Here is a 15,843-nt window from a genome sequence, read left to right on the forward strand (position 1 = left end):
CTTTAGTTTGCTTTCGTTTTTTGCTTTCTCTGGAATAGAATGTTTCTATTCTTTACGATTGTTTCCTAAGGAAACATCGTCTCTTCCTTTTGTATAAATTGACCTTTCGGTCTCTGTTATTAATAAGCAAGTATTTACCAATTACCTCGTAATAGACTCTAATACCATATTACAAAGTAAGTGGTAAAATACTTGCTTGTTATTAATAGTGATCAAGAGATTAATTTATACAAAAGATTGAACGATGTTTCCTTAAGAAATAATCGTAAAGAATAGAAACATTCTATTCTGGAAACAAAAAAATAAATACTAGAAACATTCTAATATTTATAGAAGATTACAATAGATAACCGTTAGATACTAAACCGAGATAATAGATTCTATCTATTATCGTAATAACTTTGTCTACTTATGAAATTATTGAACCATTTGATAGGAATTTTTTTTCTATAATTTTTGTAGGAAACAATAGTTTTATCACACTTCCTTAAGGTAATTCTCAAATCAACCCATTGAGAACCTTAGAAAAGAGGTTTGGATACCTTGTGGGAAGTAAGCATGGGGGATACCATACTTGGATTATTAGAAAGCACACAATTTGAAGAAGGGGTTCTAACAAATTCTCATCGACCACCTTAGCTTTATAATCTTAAAGTGCTGAAACTTGAGCATCCAAAGAAATTGAATGTCATCTGATACCATGTGAAGTAAGAGAGTAGAGATAAGTAGGCTTACAGTCACAGAATGTGTCACAGCTATAGAAGGGAAGACATGTTCAAGATTCTGTCTAGAGGCATTCTTTGAAGAACTAAAAGGACATACTATATCATGAAAGTGTTTCACATTCTTGCACAAATTTTTGGCTTTGGACCTAGAGATCTTTTAATTGATGGAGTATAAGAAGAGATGTTTGCAATAGTATAATGTTGTTGTGGAGAATTATTAAAGGAAAGTGTCTTGCATAGCTTGCGGCAACTTGCATTAAAAAAAGTGGTGGAAGAATCCCCGACTAAAGGTCCTTTCATTGAAATCTCACATGATTCAGCTCCAATTTTTAAATGTGGCCCAATTCTTCTTCCTAATTAATTAAAATTATCGTCTGTTAACAAGTCTAATGATTCCCTTTGAAAAATAGGGTTTGTGCATGGGGAAAGCAAAAAGTAAGGGTAGTAACATTTTGTGCTAAGTGGCATGATTTGTAGTTTGGTTCATTGACCATCATAACAGTCAATAGTTCTGAAGATTGAGCGCTGAGTAGAGTTCAGGATATCAAAGAGAGTCCCCTTGGGAAAAAAAAGTTTGGTGAAGCTTAGGGTTTATGTAATAGAGATGCATATTCATGCAGGAGCAGGGGGATATTGATAGCCCTCTATATTTTTTCACCTATAACACGTAGTTTTTAAAACTGGATATAAATATAGTTCACTTTTAACATTAATATTAAAAAAGATTTTATTGATCAATTAGAGATATAAAGCATAGAAACTGATTCAAGAGAACAAATAGGATAAATACAGTGAATCCTCTACCCCATGGTGATGTTAAATCAACTTGGAGTGGTCAAATAAAAAATATCAAAGACTAAGCATTGTATTCATCAAGAGAATTTTCTATATACGAATTTAATTTTTTTTAGTGTGAATAGATCCCTTGGGTAACAAATCCATTCATGGGCTTTACATCAGCAAAATAATTCAAAGATCTAGAAATGCAACGCTGCAATGTCCCCTTCTGGGATGTACCTAATTTTGCCCCAAAAGTAACAAATCCAAAAATAAAATTTATTTACAAGAATATTATTTCAGTAGATTACACAATAGTAATTGAATTTTGGAGAAATAATCAATAAAAATCAAATAAATGATAATGAATTTTCCTACTGTAAATGTGCACAGTATAGCTTTAACCATATTAGAAACTTGAGGGGAAACAACATAGATGCTGGGAGACTATCCCGCACTATTAAGCACATGAGTGTCAAACAACCAACCCAGTCAATCTGACCCCTTGGCACACAAGCAACCAACTCAACGAGTGTCCAGTTAATTGAGAGGATCCGTACTCTAATCTGGCATCTGCTTATCCTGTACTCTATCTGGCATCCCCTTATTATGTTTCCTTTCCATTTTCTAATAAGATTGCTTTATTAAAATCTAATAAATATTTACTAATTTTAAATCCTTAACGGATTGGCAAGTTAATTAAATACATAAATCAAGGATTTAATAGAGGTTTCATAATCAGTAATTGACACAACCAATCACACACCAACTATTTTGCCAAACACAAATGGCTGTCTTTTTTCGAATGCAATTTATTTCTCCAGAACACTCTAATCTGATTGATGCCTTTTCTCCAAACAATGGTCTTCTTGATATAGTCCTCAAGAAAAGGACGAAGTGTGACAAGTACAACCCACCAAGGCCATGCCATCTTAAAGAAATGACATGTCTCCTCTAAATGTTATGCTTCCACTTCATCTTATTGTGACTCTGCTTGGAAGCACTTCTGCTTGAATGAATGAATGAACGTATTTTAATGAGGTCCATGAGACCAGCCAGAATATGGGACCCTTTTCACATTCTTTTCAATGTCAGCCCACCTGTTATGAATCAGTTTTAAGAAACTTGCTGTTTTATGCAGTCTTGTTTCCTCAAAAATCTGGTGTAATTGGCCCTCCAAATTGTCCTTGAACTGCTCCTGGATATCTTGGTAGGCAGCACACTCAAAGATGAAGTGCCATTCCATTTCAACACATCCTTTTCTGCAATAGATGCACTTTCTTTCTTCCCAATCTTCCTTGGGCACCGTCCACCTACCTGTCTCACACTGTAAATGATGGGATCCCGTTCGTAACTGCACCACTAGTAGCCTATTTTTACCTTTCATATCTACATGTAGGTATTCTTTAATTTCATGGCACCATGTGGGGTTGAACTCTTTCACATAGTGGGCCTTTTTTCTTTCCTATTTGTTTTGTCGACATGGCTGCTTTAAATTTTTCCAGCATGGATCCTTTTACCTCTTCATCGGTGTTGGGGCACTCTAGCATGTTAATGTCCCACTTACTTAGCCATTTTATGTTCTGCTTCATCCACGTTTTCTTTCTTCAAGCTAGCCCCTCTACAACCTCATATTTGGGCCATTGTTGCATGTCCATATTTTCCACCTTGTTTAAATAGCTTAACAGACGAATAACCGCTTAGGATATGTTAAACCAGAAATGTCCTCATGCTTAACTTATAAAAAAAGATTGCAACTAGGAGATGAAGGAGATCCTTGTATATATATATTATTTTATTGGTTATTCCTTAAGGATTGGAGAATGATTATATCTTATAGGGGATACCAACAATAATTTCTTATGGTAAGGCATGACAGTCTGCAGTCAAGCAATTTCCAATATATTTGAAAGGGACACCAGACTTTGGCATTCTATACAACAGAAACAAAGATACTCGAATGATTTGTTTTACAGACTCAGATTGGTCAGGTTCTGTTGATGATTGGAAGTCTACTTGGTCTGTCTTCAATCTTGGTACAGGTTCAGTCACATGGACTGGTAAGAAGTAGCAGGCTGTAGCCCAAAGGGACACCAGACTTTGGCATTCTATACAACAGAAACAAAAATACTCAAATGATTAGCTTTACAGACTCAGATTGGTCAGGTTCTGTTGATGAGTGGAAGTCTACTTTGTATGTCTTCAGTCTTGGTACAGGTTCAGTCACATGGACCGGTAAGAAGTAGCAGGCTGTAGCCCTTTCCTGGACAGAAGCAAAATATCGGGGAACTGTTCAAGCAACATGTGAAATAGTATGTCTACAGAGGATGCCATCTGACATAAAATTGTCTGAAGCAAGGCCTTCACCCTTGTTTTGTGACAATCAAGAGGCACTAAAATTGCAAAGAATCCACTGCGCCATGAGTGAACCAAACACACAGAGCTTCAGTGTCATTTCATTAAAGAGCTTGTTGAAGGTGGAACTGTGATGTTGCAGTATGTTCCAACTTCCAACTGGGGAGCATATTAGAAATATTCTCACCAAGTCTCATAGCTGGGATAGGTTTGTAAAATTTAGGGGGCAAGTTGGTGTAGTTAATGGAATGGCCATTAAGGGAGGTGTTAGAGTAATATTGTTATATTTCTTATTTAATGGTCAATGCACTTTTAGTTGGTTTAGGTAGTTTCTATTTCTGATTTCAGTTTTCATTGTTTCATTTAGAAACATTGTTTTTGTAATTCCTCTAAATGGAGCTTTCCATCTCTATTGTTAATACAACAAATGACCATTTCACACTCGTGGAAGGAAAGGTTGATAGTACCTTACCACATGTTCATCCACTTCGGTACATGCCCGGTGCCATCACCAAGCAAGCAAGAGATAACACATTTGAGCTCGATCTACTTCCTTACATTGAATTGCATCTAGTCTTCAGTGCTGAGCTGTTGCACCAATATATTCCATATTCGTTGGATACTTCTGATGCTGTAGAGATGCTCTAACATGTGGGGATCAATCTAGAATGTGGCCTGCCCACAGAATAGGATCAAGTCATTGACACAAGGGTCAACTGAATGGATGGATAAGAGATCCCTATCTTCAAGATCATCAAAGTAGGCAATTTCCTTCCTAGGTGAAATGCTTCATAGAGGCATAGGCTGCCAATTTGTTTTCACACTTCTGCAATTCTGATCACTGCTCCTCAAGGATTGTTAACTGGTCTGGGAGAATTAAGCACCAAATCCTACTGCAAATCTTCGGTGTGCTTGACAATGTTCACAGTTTTGTTAGCAAGTGCTTCATCTAGGCTGGCACCCACATATTAAATTGCAATTCATACGTAGAATTTTTCTGTACCACAACGTCTAACTAGTCTTCAGTGGTTGTGATAATTGAAGCAAGATACTAATGTCTCGTTTCTAACTGATCTGTCATTTTACTCCTTTGAATATCAAGGTATATAATTATTCTTTGTAGTTAAACATTCAAAATGAGAATAACAAGGCACAGCCAGCTTGCTTATGTTCTCTGATATATTGTATAGAACTAGCATTGCACAGTATTGCTGTTACGATTTTAATTTGGCTCTCAACTGTCAACTGTCTTCTTTATTTTCTTGGTCATTTTAATTTGTATATTTCTGACCTTGACCATGCGTACAAAGTGTTTCCAGACACACCTAGTTGGATCCATTTGATTGGGTTGCCTCTCAGGTTCTACCCTAGGTCCCAAATCAACGAAGGTGGTACTCCTGTAAGGGCTTTCTGATATCACTGGTCAATTTGAGGATATTCTTTAGCTCCTGAGTATTTTTTCTTCACTCTACAAACATCTCGACAGGTGGAATGTAAGGATCCTCAATGTTCAGATCAGCCAGAAAAGCATTTGATATTTAACATACCTAAAGTTGTGATATTCTGCTGGATGTGCTTTGGAAATGAAGCTGTTTCATATTCCCGTGGGCATTTGTTTCATTTTGGTTGATCATCTGTTTAGGAGTGATAACTTGTAGTCTGTGCCAATGCGGTACCAAGAAGTTTAAATAGTTACTTCTACTTGTTGCTAGATTTTGGATTTCAGATAATAATAATGTTCTTTGGAATTCCATGTATCCTGCATGCATGTTGCATGAACAACTCAGCAGTTTGTGCAGACTAACAAGTGGAATCCATGGCTTTAAAATTAGCATACCTAGTTCAGCGATCTTTATTGACCTCGAATTTGATCCAAAACTTCGAGCAAACATTTCGAAAGAACTATGCTAATCGATTCACCCATTTGATTTGGAATGAGAAATGGCTGATATTGATTTGAACTTCTATTCTTGTTCCTTCCTTCGGTAGTGAATGAACATTTAAATGTAGTCATTCAAATCTTGTCTAATCTGCTTCCCTAAATACTCAATCAATATATATCATATTAGCATTACATGTCATTGAGAGGGCAAACTGAAAATGTAAATGGGGCTTGACTATGTGGGTAAAAATTGGGAAAAACATGGCAAATTAAATTTCTCAAAAAAAGGTTGTAAAAACAAAAACAAATATGGTACTTATAAGAAAGTGCAACGCTTTTGAAAAAATGGGAAGAATGCGGTTAATAGAATAATCCAATGTATGTTATGTTATACTTTTTAATGTCTTAAAAATTGCTTTATTTGTTAACCAATATGTTTTTATCATGTCTGTTGAGGCTACAGATATAATCCATATGTTCAGGCAAGGGGTCGGATAGATCAACTGAAACGACTAGGTCATAGCGTGGACAAGGTTAAAGGCTTGTACCTTAATACTGTTTTAAAAATGTCTTGCTTGCTTTTGCTTATTTATGTCTTTCATGTTTGAGTGAATGGTGAGAAATTTATGCTTGCAGGTGGAGTTCATTTTGATGGGAGGGACTTTCATGTCTTTGCCAGCTGACTACCGTGATTATTTTATACGAAACCTCCATGATGCGTTATCTGGTCACACCTCATCAAATGTGGAGGAAGCTGTGCGTTATTCAGAACATGGTGCTACCAAATGTATTGGCTTGACCATTGAAACGTAAGATTCCATTGGAAATAAAGACTCCAGTTTTATAATGAATAAAAGTTCACTAGAGCATTTGGGTGGTAGATATTCATGTGCCAAGATATCCTTGGGAATTAATAACATAATTATGACACAGCTATTATCATTGGCATATCTGGATCTCATCTATGTCTGCAATATGCACTGTGTTACATATGGTTTAAATTAGTTTTACTTGAGTCATATTCTTTGTGTGGTTTCTGTATTTAGGAGGCCTGATTACTGTCTTGGACCTCATCTACGACAAATGTTATCTTATGGATGCACACGACTAGAAATTGGAGTCCAGAGCACTTATGAGGATGTTGCGTGTGACACCAACAGGGGTCACACGGTTGCTGCAGTAACCGATTGCTTTTGCTTGGCCAAAGATGCTGGTTTCAAGGTGTTATTTCGTCCTGTCTCTAGCGAAAAGTCACTCTAATCTAAGCATAAAAAGTGTGATTATTTTTTCTTTGTGCTGTGTTTAATTTATATATGAAGACTAGATTGCGGACTTGTACTTGAAGATTCCTTTCTTGCATAGGGCATCGAATGTGAAGTTTGTTTTTTCAGTCTTTTCATGCATTTGAATCTGAGCTTTTTAGGCATTTCGTCCATAATTGTTTTCAGGGTATATTCTACATGTATAATTGTAATCATTAGAATTTTTATTCTCATTGATTGGGTTTCACATGAATATATAAATTCCATTGTACTAGGGGCACATATTAAGGGAAGCATATATTACCGAATTTTCATGTTAAATAATAATTAATCTATAGCTGGTTGCTATATCTGTATGTGTTTCTGTAACAGGTGGTTGCACATATGATGCCCGATCTGCCTAATGTCGGTGTGGAGCGAGATATGGAGAGCTTCAGAGAGTTCTTTGAGAATCCTGCTTTCAGGGCTGATGGCCTTAAGATCTACCCTACTTTAGTGATTCGAGGAACTGGGCTTTATGAACTCTGGAAAACCGGCAGGTGCTATTGTCATTTCCCACTGTTCTATATTTCTTTCACTTGATGAAAAATGTTTTTCAAGCAAAGGTATGGATAATAATTGGTAAAGAAGATTAAACAAAGTAATGGAAGGCATTAAAATAGCGATCAAATTACAAGGATCACATGCCATAAACTTAATCATATTGTCTTTGGTCTTGGATATAGCACTGAAATTAGATTGATAATGCTTGGTCTAATTCAATGCCTTTTGAGAAAGAGGTTTTCAGTGACAACAAATGCCTTATGGAATACCTTAATGAAGATAACTATTGTTTGTGTTCTGTTAATTTGACACTATATCATGATAGTCAAGGTTCCATCTCTTCTCTGGTTCATGAGAAGTTGCAGTTCCTGTTAATTCTTATTTTGTCTACAGGTCATGCAATATTTCTTACAGACACTGTTATTATCAGAATGGTTCATGAGTGACAGTCAAAGCTTACTTTTGACAATAAAACTAAATAAATACCAGCACTGGACTGTACAATAGACATTCATTCAGAAATGATTTGGATGGAGCCTTACTAAATAGCAAATACATGTTAACAACCATCAACTCTACACAGGCTAATGAACAACTGTGACCAAAAGAGGATTGGATCATTACAAATATCAATATTGAAGTGCGATGTGGCTTAGCAGACCCATGAAATGCTAAGAAACGGCTGGTAAGTTTTTACCACTAATGACCAATTACTCATGTCAAATACAGAAAAAAGTTGGATAACTGATCAATAATGGAGGTATTACATGAGTTGTCCTAATCTACAAAAGCATAGAAGTCTGCTGCAGATTAGGATGAAATATGTTTAGTTCGCTGCCACATTATAATTGCAGTATGTCTAAATACACAGAAAACAAAGCTGGGCAAAGAGGTATGCATGTGATTGGAGGCCAAACCCGTAAGCCTCTTATCATTACAACCACCCCTACCTGAGCTATATGGTTTTCAACTATTCATGATCTTTTATATTTTCTGTTTGTACATAAAGAGTTTCGACTTGCAAGTAAATTTGATAACCATTTTTTTGTCAAGCATGTGGAAATGTGTTATTATTATATACCTCCTCAACTATATGACCCTACACAAGCAATTACATGTCTCTTTTGCATCCTCTATTCAATCATGCATTTATTTTGTTCTTGGCATTTTGTTTAGGAGTTTTGTGTATAATGTCTGAGAGATTGGTATACGAATCTTGAATAAGTGGATATGCAAATGAGCAACCTGTGTTTCTAGGCATAAATTTAATCATAGCAATAGTATTTAACTACTAATGTGTCCGTTAAAGATTATCTTGTTTTGAAGCAAATAGATTTAGGCTCTTTTGCAATAATTTGAGCACTTCTGGTCTACTGTAATTGCAACTTGTTACAGTAAATTATAATCTTAATTGTACATATGCAGTTATGGGGCTTGATGTTCAGGATAGAAAGGTCAGTTAAATGTTAATTTCAAGTCACTGCATCAATGAACAGGTATCGGAATTACCCTCCAGAACAGCTTGTGGACATAATTGCAAGGGTGTTAGCTCTAGTACCACCTTGGACCAGGGTCTACCGTGTCCAAAGGGATATTCCAATGCCTCTTGTAACTTCTGGTGTAGAAAAGGGGAATCTTAGGGAATTGGCTTTGGCACGTATGGATGACTTGGGATTGAAATGCCGCGATGTCAGAACTCGCGAGGCTGGTATTCAGGTAAGCTACACAGTTTACTTTTCATGGGCAATGTGTATTTGAGATGTTCTTATTTTTATAGATGGGACTTCATATATATAATACTGCATTAATGTAATCCTTTGGATGTTTTATCAGGATATTCATCATAAAATAAGACCAGAGGAGGTAGAGCTCGTTCGCCGTGACTATGCTGCCAATGAAGGTTGGGAAACATTTCTTTCATATGAGGATATACGGCAGGTAATTTTGTTGTTCTTAGTCATTTTATATTTTTTCAAGTGGAGCAAGGCCAGTTACTAAGTATCAAAGAAATGGACAGACCCAATGTATAACAATTTCATGCCAGAGTCAAATGCTTTGCTGATTATTAGGATCCTAAGAAAGAATTCTCACTTAACTGATTTAAATTAAACCCTTGCACCATAAACAACTAGCTCAGTTACAGAAGCACTTGCTCAGAGTTGTAGTGGAATGTTCCAAAATAACCCCGAGCTGCAAATGGTGCCTCCAAGAACTACTTATGTGCCGTACACTGCCTCCAGAAAGAATGGTGCCTCTAGGTACTACTTATGTGCCGTACGCTGCCTCTAGAAAGAATGGTGCCTCCAGGAATGATGTCTCCAGGAACTACTTATGTGCCGTACACTATCTTTAGAAAAAATGGTGCCTCTAGGAATGATGCCTCGAGGAGCTACTTATGTGCCGTACACTGCCTCCAGAAAGAATGGTGCCTCCAAGAACTACTTATGTGCTGTACACTGCCTCCAAAAAGAATGGTGCCTCTAGGAATGATGCCTCTAGGAACTACTTATGTGTCGTACACTGCCTCCAGAAAGAATGGTGCCTCCAGAACCCAGAAGTGACCGTACTTTAGTTTAGAAGCCGTACTGAATGACAAGGATGGCCGTACGGACAAGGATACTAGCTGTTAAATGGGAAATAATGAAGAGTATGAAGGAATAAAAGACTGTACTGTTAGGAGTTAGCTGTACGGAAGAAGATGGGAGGCCACACAAATGGGTTTACGCATCCAACGCAGAAGACAATCTGATTCATACAAAAACACAATAGCTCTTGATAAAACACACTTGAATTTGAATAATAATAATTGCTGAAAGATATTACTATGATTTGCTAGATCCAAGCGACGAAATACATGCAACAATGGAATAGGGTGAGGGTTGAATCCCACCGAAATTGCATGAGCCAAATAGGGAAGATCTTTCACTTCCGAAATGGCGACAATCTCGAACTCTAACAATAATTTGCAGTACAGGGAAATATAATCTAGAAGCATACTTAAGACTTCCTACAAGCCATGCTTAAATACCTGTTGGGTAACCATTTCGAGGGTGTACAAAGATAGCTGACGGCAACACAAACTTCGAACACAAAAATAAAAATGGGACCGAGATAAATTAAATCAATCGGCCCATTACAAAGTTTAATTAAATACATTTATTTTATGACGGGGACATTACAGTCCTCTCGTCCCAAAATTTGCTTGCCCTCAAGAAAATGCAGTGCCGGATGTTGGAGAATGTGCTCACCTTCCCACGTTGCGTTATCCAGTGGTAGGTGTCACCAGCGTACCAAGTACTCCTTCACAGTGCGGTTTCGTAGGATCTTTTCACGTACTTCGAGGATCTCGGCAGGTTCCAAAATGAGCTTCCCTTCATTGAGTGGCGGAAAGTTGGTCGCAACTGTGACATTTTTCCCTATGGCTTTCTTCAGACAAGAATCATGGAAGACATTATGAATACGGCTCGCCTCTGGAAGTTCTAGTTCGTACGCTACCTCACCAATGCGACGGACCACGCGATAGGAACCATAAAATCGTGGCTTCAATTTCTCCTTTCCTTTTCCCTTTAATGAAGATTGTTGGTATGGTTGGAATCTTGCGTCTATCGGCGTACATCTTCTATTGGTTTTGTGCTTGCTGTAGGTTTTCTTTCAAGCTCCTCAGTATGTCCTATCCCTCCTGAAGCCAGTCCTTCACCCTTGGAGTGCTACTGTCACCCAGAATTGTGTCGATGAAAGGGAGGGGTTCGTACCCGTATAGAGCTTTGAATGGTGCCATCCTGATAGACATGTGATAAGTGGTATTGTACCAATATTCCCCTAGATGGATCCATTTTACCCACGCTCGTTGTGCCGAGACATAGTTCCGAAGGTAGCCTTCAAGCCATTTGTTCACAATTTTGGTTTGACCGTCCGTCTGCAGGTGGTAACTCGTGCTTGGTGATAATTTTGTTCCTGCCATCCGAAACAATTCTGTCCAGAAGATATCGACGAATCGTCCATCCCGATCACTGACGATGTTTTGGGGTAACCCGTGCAGACGAAAGACTTCTCTAAAAAATAGATCAGCAACTTGCACAGCCTGAAGGTCCGAGGGGATGGCGAAGAAATGTGCAGACTTAGTCAATTTGTCAACCACCACGAAGATACAATCCTTTCCGTTCACCTTTGGAAGACCTGTTATGAAGTCCATTGATATACTTTCCCATTTATATTTGGAAATTGGCAAAGGTTGTAGCAGCCCGACAGGAAGAGTATGTTCGGCCTTGTTTTGTTGGCAGACCGTACATTCTCTTACATGTTGCAACACGTCCTTTTTAGCCCTTTCCATGAAAACCTCTCTCGAAGACTTCTGTAAGTTTTGAGGAACCCGGGGTGTCCAACGAGAGGTGAGTCGTGCACTTCCTTTGAGATCTTCTGCTTCAATTTGGATTCCGGTACCAGGTATATCCGGTCTTTATAGTAGATGATATCATCCACCGTTCTATACCGATCATCGTGGGTGTGGCCATCCATTATTTCACAGGCAAATGTATTCTTAGAATATTCTACTAGTAAATGTGCCTTCCAGTTAGCTGAAATCCGGTCTCGTGAGTAGATGGTGGGTTTTCTGGACAAGGCATCTGCAACAACATTGTTCTTCCCTTTCACATACTCAATGTCAAAATCAAAAGCTTGAACTTTGCTTACCCATTTTTGTTGCTGTTTGTTCAAGTCCTGCTGCTCCAGAAAATATCTGATTGTTGTGATCCGTATGGACGACAAACTTGGCACCCACCAGACACTGCCAAAACTTGGGTAGTGCGTGCACGATGGCCAACATTTCTTTGTCGTATATGGAATACAGGCGTTTTGCTAGTGTAAGCTTTTTGCTTTTATAAGCGATGGGGTGTCTATCTTGCATTAGTACTGCTCCAATGCCTTCCCTGGACGCGTCGCACTCCAGAATTAACGGTCAAGTGAAATCAGGTAGTGCATGGGGTGTCTATCTTGCATTAGTACTGCTCCAATGCCTTCCCTGGACGCGTCGCACTCCAGAATTAACGGTCAAGTGAAATCAGGTAGTGCAAGTACGGGACAATTGCTCATGGCCTCTTTCAGCTTATCAAAGGTGAGTTGTGCCTTTTTGTTCCACTAGAATGACCCCTTCTTCGTCAGATCCGTTAAAGGTGCGCTGAGTTGAGAGAATCCTTTAACAAACCTCCTGTAGTAACTGCACAGTTCGAAGAATCTTCACAAATCCGTGAGTGATTTTGGGGGAGGCTAGTTGAGTATAGCCTGAATCTTCTCTTGATGCACTTGAGTCCCATATTTACAGACAACATGCCTCAAGTACAATATCTTTGTCATACCAAACTCACATTTGGACTGCTTGGCGAACAAGGACTGTTCCTCCATGATACTTAGGACTTCATTCAGATGCTTTAGGTGCTCCTCCCGAGTCCTGCTATAAATAAGATCATCAAAGAATACCAATAGATACTTATGCAATTGTTTGTTGAAGATGCGGTTCATGCATGATTGAAATGTAGCAGGTGTGTTGGTTAATCTGAACAGCATGAACAGGAACTCATAATGTCCGTAGTGGCAGCAGAAAGCTGTTTTCTCCACATCTTCCCTCATGTGGATCTGATGGTATTCGAAATGAAGATCTATTTTTGAAAAATAGACCGCGTCATGCAATTCATCTAGCAGCTCATTTATCCTTGGAATGGGATACCTATTCTTTATTGTTTTTTTGTTCAATGCGCGGTAGTCCACACAAATGTGCATCGTCTCGTCCTTTTTGACCAACACTACAGATGATGCAAATGGGCTGGAACTGGGACGGATCCATCCGATCTCTAGCAATTCCTAAATCGTCCTTTCGATCTCATCTTTGAATTTCTTGGGGTTGTGGTACGGTGTGGTTATGATTGGCTTTGCCCTTGATTCCAACTCGATTGTGTGTTCAAAACCCTGATGAGGTGGTATGCTCGGAGGAATATCTATGAAAACTTTATCATGTCTACTTAAAATATCCTAAAGTTTATCATCCTGCGGAGGTGTTTGATGCCCCCTTATAGGTTTCGCTGAGATAAAACAATGCGCAACCCACGCAACGTCAGCGTGACACAAGATTGCCTCCATCCGATGTGTGGAAACTTCCTTTGGACCTTCATTAGCCATTCCTCGGAGGACAATCTTCTTTTCGTCAACCACAAAAGTGAAGTCCATCTACTTGAAACTCTAAGTGTATTCATCAAGGGTCTCCATCCATTGTATGCCCAGAATAACTTCCATGTCAGCCAGGTCCACTATGAAGAAGTCCTTAGTCATTGTGTGATTCGCCATTATGATGCTCAGTTGAGGAACAAGGTGCGTGCAGGGCAGGAAAGTCCCTCTGGCAAACTTGACCTGAAAGTGGGTGTGTACCTCCGTAGGGAGACTTCTCTGTCTTACCAAAGATGAGTTGATGAAATTTAGAGTAGTGCCGCTATCCAACATCATCGTAACCCTTTGTCCTTGAAGGGTACCCCGTACACGAAAAATTGTGCACCTCGGGCTGCTAGCCAATGCAAAGGCTCCTCTGCGTTGTACCAAAGCGGCAATTCTCTCTGTACGGTTGAGAGTGATGTTGGTGTTATGGTGGGGTTGGTTATCTTTGGCTAACATTCCTTCCTGTTCGTCCTCATCATCGGACACGACCTCAATGTAATGGATCTTCCCCTTTCCAAGGCATCGGTGACTCGGCTCCCAAGGTCCTTTGCAGTTGAAAGTTGAAACACAATTTCTTCCTTCGGAGTTCGTATCTGGTAGCTTCATCCAATGACGACTTCTTGGACAAAGGTTGTCCCTCGCGAACGTCGGCGGTTTAGGATGTGAATAACTTCGAGAGGATGAGGATGATGCCAACGACGATGCCATGCTTCGTGCTTTACTAATTGCTTCCGATAGGGTAGCTAGATTGAATCCCTTCACCCAATCTTTCAGAGGTTCAGTCAGTCCGTCCATGAAGAGCACTACTCGCCTTCTTTCGTAAATGTCCGTGACCAAAACAGAGAGTTTCTAAAATTCTGCGATGAACTGATCTATCGATCTAGTTTGCCTCAGTTGTGCCAAATCTTTGAAATTAAGCTCCGGATCTTTTCCTTCAAATTGTTCTATCAATCTCTCTGTGAATTCAGCATAAGTCTTTATTTGATGATGCCCTAATGTGATGGTGCCGTGGTGCCACCATTCGTGCGCAACTCCCTCCATGTGTAATGCGGCAAATTTGATTGCTTCTTTTGGCATAGGATTCAGCTGGAAGTAGGTATCGGCTTTCATAACCCATGCTTGCGTTGATATGGAACCCGATCTGTCAAATGGTGAGAGATTTACCTTACTCAACTTTCCCCTGAGATCATCGTTAAAGTATCCTTTGTTTCTGCCTCCTGAATATCTCATTCTCAGATCCGCGTAATCTTTGTAGGATATATCTCTTCAAGGTTTGCATTCTTCCAATCTTCTCTCATCTCTTCGAAAGTTGGTTGTCTCGCTCCGTGTTGTGCCTCCATTCGTGGTGGAAAAGTCAGCATGGAAGATTAGGAGCATGCTAGCTGAGGGATTGATTTCCTCGATACCGAGTCTGCGCTGTGATCATTTTGTTCTCCGCTAACTTCTTGAGAGTTTCTTCTATAAGTCGTTGCGTGTCAATGATCTGTCCCTGATTCCTGGCAAGTTCCCTCAGAAGAGCCACAAGTTCAGTAGCGGTCGATTCCTGTTCGTTAGCCATTCGATCAACGAAATGTGTCCTCTTCTGGCTATAAACTCTCATTCACTGTCCACAGGTTGGCAGGATCGAAGCGCTCTGATACCACTGGAATGTTCCCAAATAACCTCGAGCTGCAAATAGTCCCTTCAGGAACTACTTATGTGCCGTACACTGCTTGCAGAAAGAATGGTGCCTCTAGGAATGATGCCTCCAGGAACTACTGCCGTACACTACCTCCAAAAAGAATGGTGCTTCGAGGAACTAATGTGCCATACATTGCCTCCAGAAAGAATTGTGCCTCTAGGAATGATGCCTCGAGGAGCTACTTATGTGCCGTACACTGCCTCTAGAAAGAATGGTGCCTCCAGGAACTACTTATGTGCCGTACACTGCCTCCATAAAGAATGGTGCCTCTAGGAATGATGCTTCCAAGAAGTACTTATGTGCCATACACTGCCTCTAGAAAGAATGGTGCCTCCAGAACCCAAAAGTGACCGTACTTTAGTTTAGAAGCCGTACATAATGACAAGGATGGCCGTACGAACAAGGATACAGCCATTCAAT

The 15,843-nt window shown here is 39.4% G+C and overlaps 1 protein-coding gene across 2 annotated transcripts in view; it reads left to right on the forward strand.

Annotated features, from left to right (window-relative positions):
* ELO3 (radical SAM domain-containing protein / GCN5-related N-acetyltransferase (GNAT) family protein) overlaps positions 1 to 15,843 on the forward strand; it is an 85,737-nt gene that overhangs the window by 18,522 nt on the left and 51,372 nt on the right. For both annotated transcript variants that reach the window (XM_089822697.1, XM_089822698.1), the window contains 6 exons: positions 6,203 to 6,272; positions 6,376 to 6,548; positions 6,786 to 6,960; positions 7,374 to 7,540; positions 9,041 to 9,260; positions 9,378 to 9,482. In XM_089822697.1, the coding sequence (XP_089678823.1) occupies positions 6,203 to 6,272; positions 6,376 to 6,548; positions 6,786 to 6,960; positions 7,374 to 7,540; positions 9,041 to 9,260; positions 9,378 to 9,482 (910 nt within the window). The remainder of the gene's footprint in view (positions 1 to 6,202; positions 6,273 to 6,375; positions 6,549 to 6,785; positions 6,961 to 7,373; positions 7,541 to 9,040; positions 9,261 to 9,377; positions 9,483 to 15,843) is intronic.

Source organism: Cupressus sempervirens, chromosome 3 (assembly GCF_028749045.1).
Source record: "Cupressus sempervirens isolate cs-2001-9-10 chromosome 3, ASM2874904v1, whole genome shotgun sequence".
Lineage (NCBI taxonomy): Eukaryota > Viridiplantae > Streptophyta > Pinopsida > Cupressales > Cupressaceae > Cupressus > Cupressus sempervirens.